The sequence below is a fragment of the Buceros rhinoceros genome, unplaced genomic scaffold (assembly GCF_000710305.1).
Source record: "Buceros rhinoceros silvestris isolate BGI_N320 unplaced genomic scaffold, ASM71030v1 scaffold3522, whole genome shotgun sequence".
Lineage (NCBI taxonomy): Eukaryota > Metazoa > Chordata > Aves > Bucerotiformes > Bucerotidae > Buceros > Buceros rhinoceros.
This window is the reverse complement of record NW_010397038.1, coordinates 62,119-64,005: the sequence shown is the minus strand read 5'-3', so window position 1 is coordinate 64,005 and position 1,887 is coordinate 62,119. Positions and strand designations below refer to the sequence as shown.

Sequence of the window (1,887 nt, the reverse complement as noted above, 5' to 3'; positions counted from 1 at the left end):
TTTGCTAGCAGAGAGTGAGGGAAAATAACTTTAGTGTGGCTTGAAATGGAGAGGGGCTCATGAGCTACCAGAGTGCTTCAGGAAGCCTGTGTCCCTGCACCAAGGGTGGAGGGAATCGTGCCCTGTGGAGTCGTGATACAGGGGCTTCGTGTCAGTCTGGTCCTCCTGGTTTCCCGTGGAAGCAGAGCTTTTGGGGGCATGCTCTGGGGGTGAACTTCCCCCATGTAACTTCTGGATTCACCCGCTGATTTCCAAAAAATTGGACAGCGGGGAGGTGTATTTTAAGTTCCTACAAGCTTTATGCAAATGAGGTGACCAAGTGAAGAAGAGATCCTGAATTGTCTCCATGATGGAAAAGCTTTCTGGAGGGCTGCAGGAGAGGGGCTTGGCTGAGCTCGCAGGCAGTGGGTTATGCTCCGTGGAGCCCTGTTCTCTCCTGCACGTCTCCCTGGAGAAAATGAGGAGGAAAAAGAGCAGGTTTGTCTGTGAGGAAGTTTGTCCTGGCGTTCAGTAGCTCTCCACTCTGATCTTTGGGGCAGTAATGGCAGCAGATGGTCATTTCTGTAGCTAAAGGAGGCATTTGTCCTCTCACTTGGTCTCTCAAGATTTTGCAATGGCAGTGACCTGGTGTACAGGAAAACGTTCTCCCTGTGGTGTAGTTTGTCCGTCTGTACGATGAGGGTCAGATTTAGCTTAGCCTGTGCATGATTCCCCCACAAATCCCAGCGATCCGGGCTCTCTGCAGTGGCACGCTGTATTCGGCAGCCACTCTCCTCTCTCCTCCTCCCTGTGCCCTGGTCTATAACCTCTGCCTGTTTCCCTGAGTTGTAGTAACTTCTGTCTCGTTTACTTCCTCCCCATCCAGCATGGTTTCAGTGATGTGAAGGTGGAGGACACAGCCAAGGGCCACATCGTACTCCTCCAGGAGGCAGAAACCCTCATTCAGCTTGAGGAGGACTCCACACACATCATCTGCGACAACGATGAACCTTTGAGGGCGAAACTGCGTGACCTGGTTCTCAAATTCCTCCAGAAATTTTAGCTCATGGACATGACGCTGCTCTGCAAGGAGAGACCCTAGAGCAGCAGAGCCAAGAGGGTGACACCAGGGAGAGAGAGAACTCGACTCAGAGACCAGACCAGACCCTTCCCCTTCATGGGGAGAAGCAAGGGAGTATTTTTAATACCTATCTATTTTTTACAGTTTATTTTTAAGCACGTTTTGGAATACTTTGTTCTGTAACATTGGCAGTTGGAATCTTCCAGGAGGTGTGAGCTGCAGAGTGAATAAACAGCGTGTGTATTTCCAAGGTCGGGGGGATTTGTGTGCAGACGCAGGCATCTCTCTGTGTGACCCTCTCAGCACTGGACACCCCACCCAGAACTCTGTGACAGTATCGGAACCATGGCTTTAGGTACCGAGAGATTTATTTGTCTCCCCACCAGGTCCCGTTTCCTCTGCGTCCTCCATCTGGGCTGTGCATGTGTGTTTCCCTGGCACGAGGAGGAGTGAGAAAGCTGATACAGCAAATAAAAATAAAAACAGGAAAAGGGGCTGTGCTGGACCTGTAGAACAGCTCGAAGTGACGAGAGCCTCGGGAAGAGCTGGTGGGCTTTGCTGGTGCCGCACCCTCACTGGGCGGGACCGGATTTGTCCACCTCGCTCTAGGCTCTTCATGAGTCATGCGGACAAGCGGTTTCTCCATCATCAGCGGAGGAAGTATCTCAGGGAGATACTTTAAAAAGTACATAAAGTGGTCAAAACTCCTCATGAAAAGCCTTTGAGATTCAAGTGCCTCCTGTTTCCCCTCCCCACGTCCCAAGTCCTGGCCGAACTACTGAGTCACTTACACAAACCGTCTGCACCGCAGACCCGGGGAGGTTGGC

The 1,887-nt window shown here is 51.6% G+C and overlaps 1 protein-coding gene across 2 annotated transcripts in view; it reads left to right on the top strand.

Moving 5' to 3' along the window:
• Window positions 1-1,134, top strand: part of INTS9 (integrator complex subunit 9) — a 65,182-nt gene extending 64,048 nt beyond the window's left edge. For both annotated transcript variants that reach the window (XM_010146080.1, XM_010146081.1), the window contains one exon: window positions 866-1,134. In XM_010146080.1, coding sequence (XP_010144382.1) covers window positions 866-1,042 — 177 coding nt within the window. In that variant the 3' untranslated portion in view covers window positions 1,043-1,134. The remainder of the gene's footprint in view (window positions 1-865) is intronic.
• Window positions 1,135-1,887: the final 753 nt, after the last annotated feature.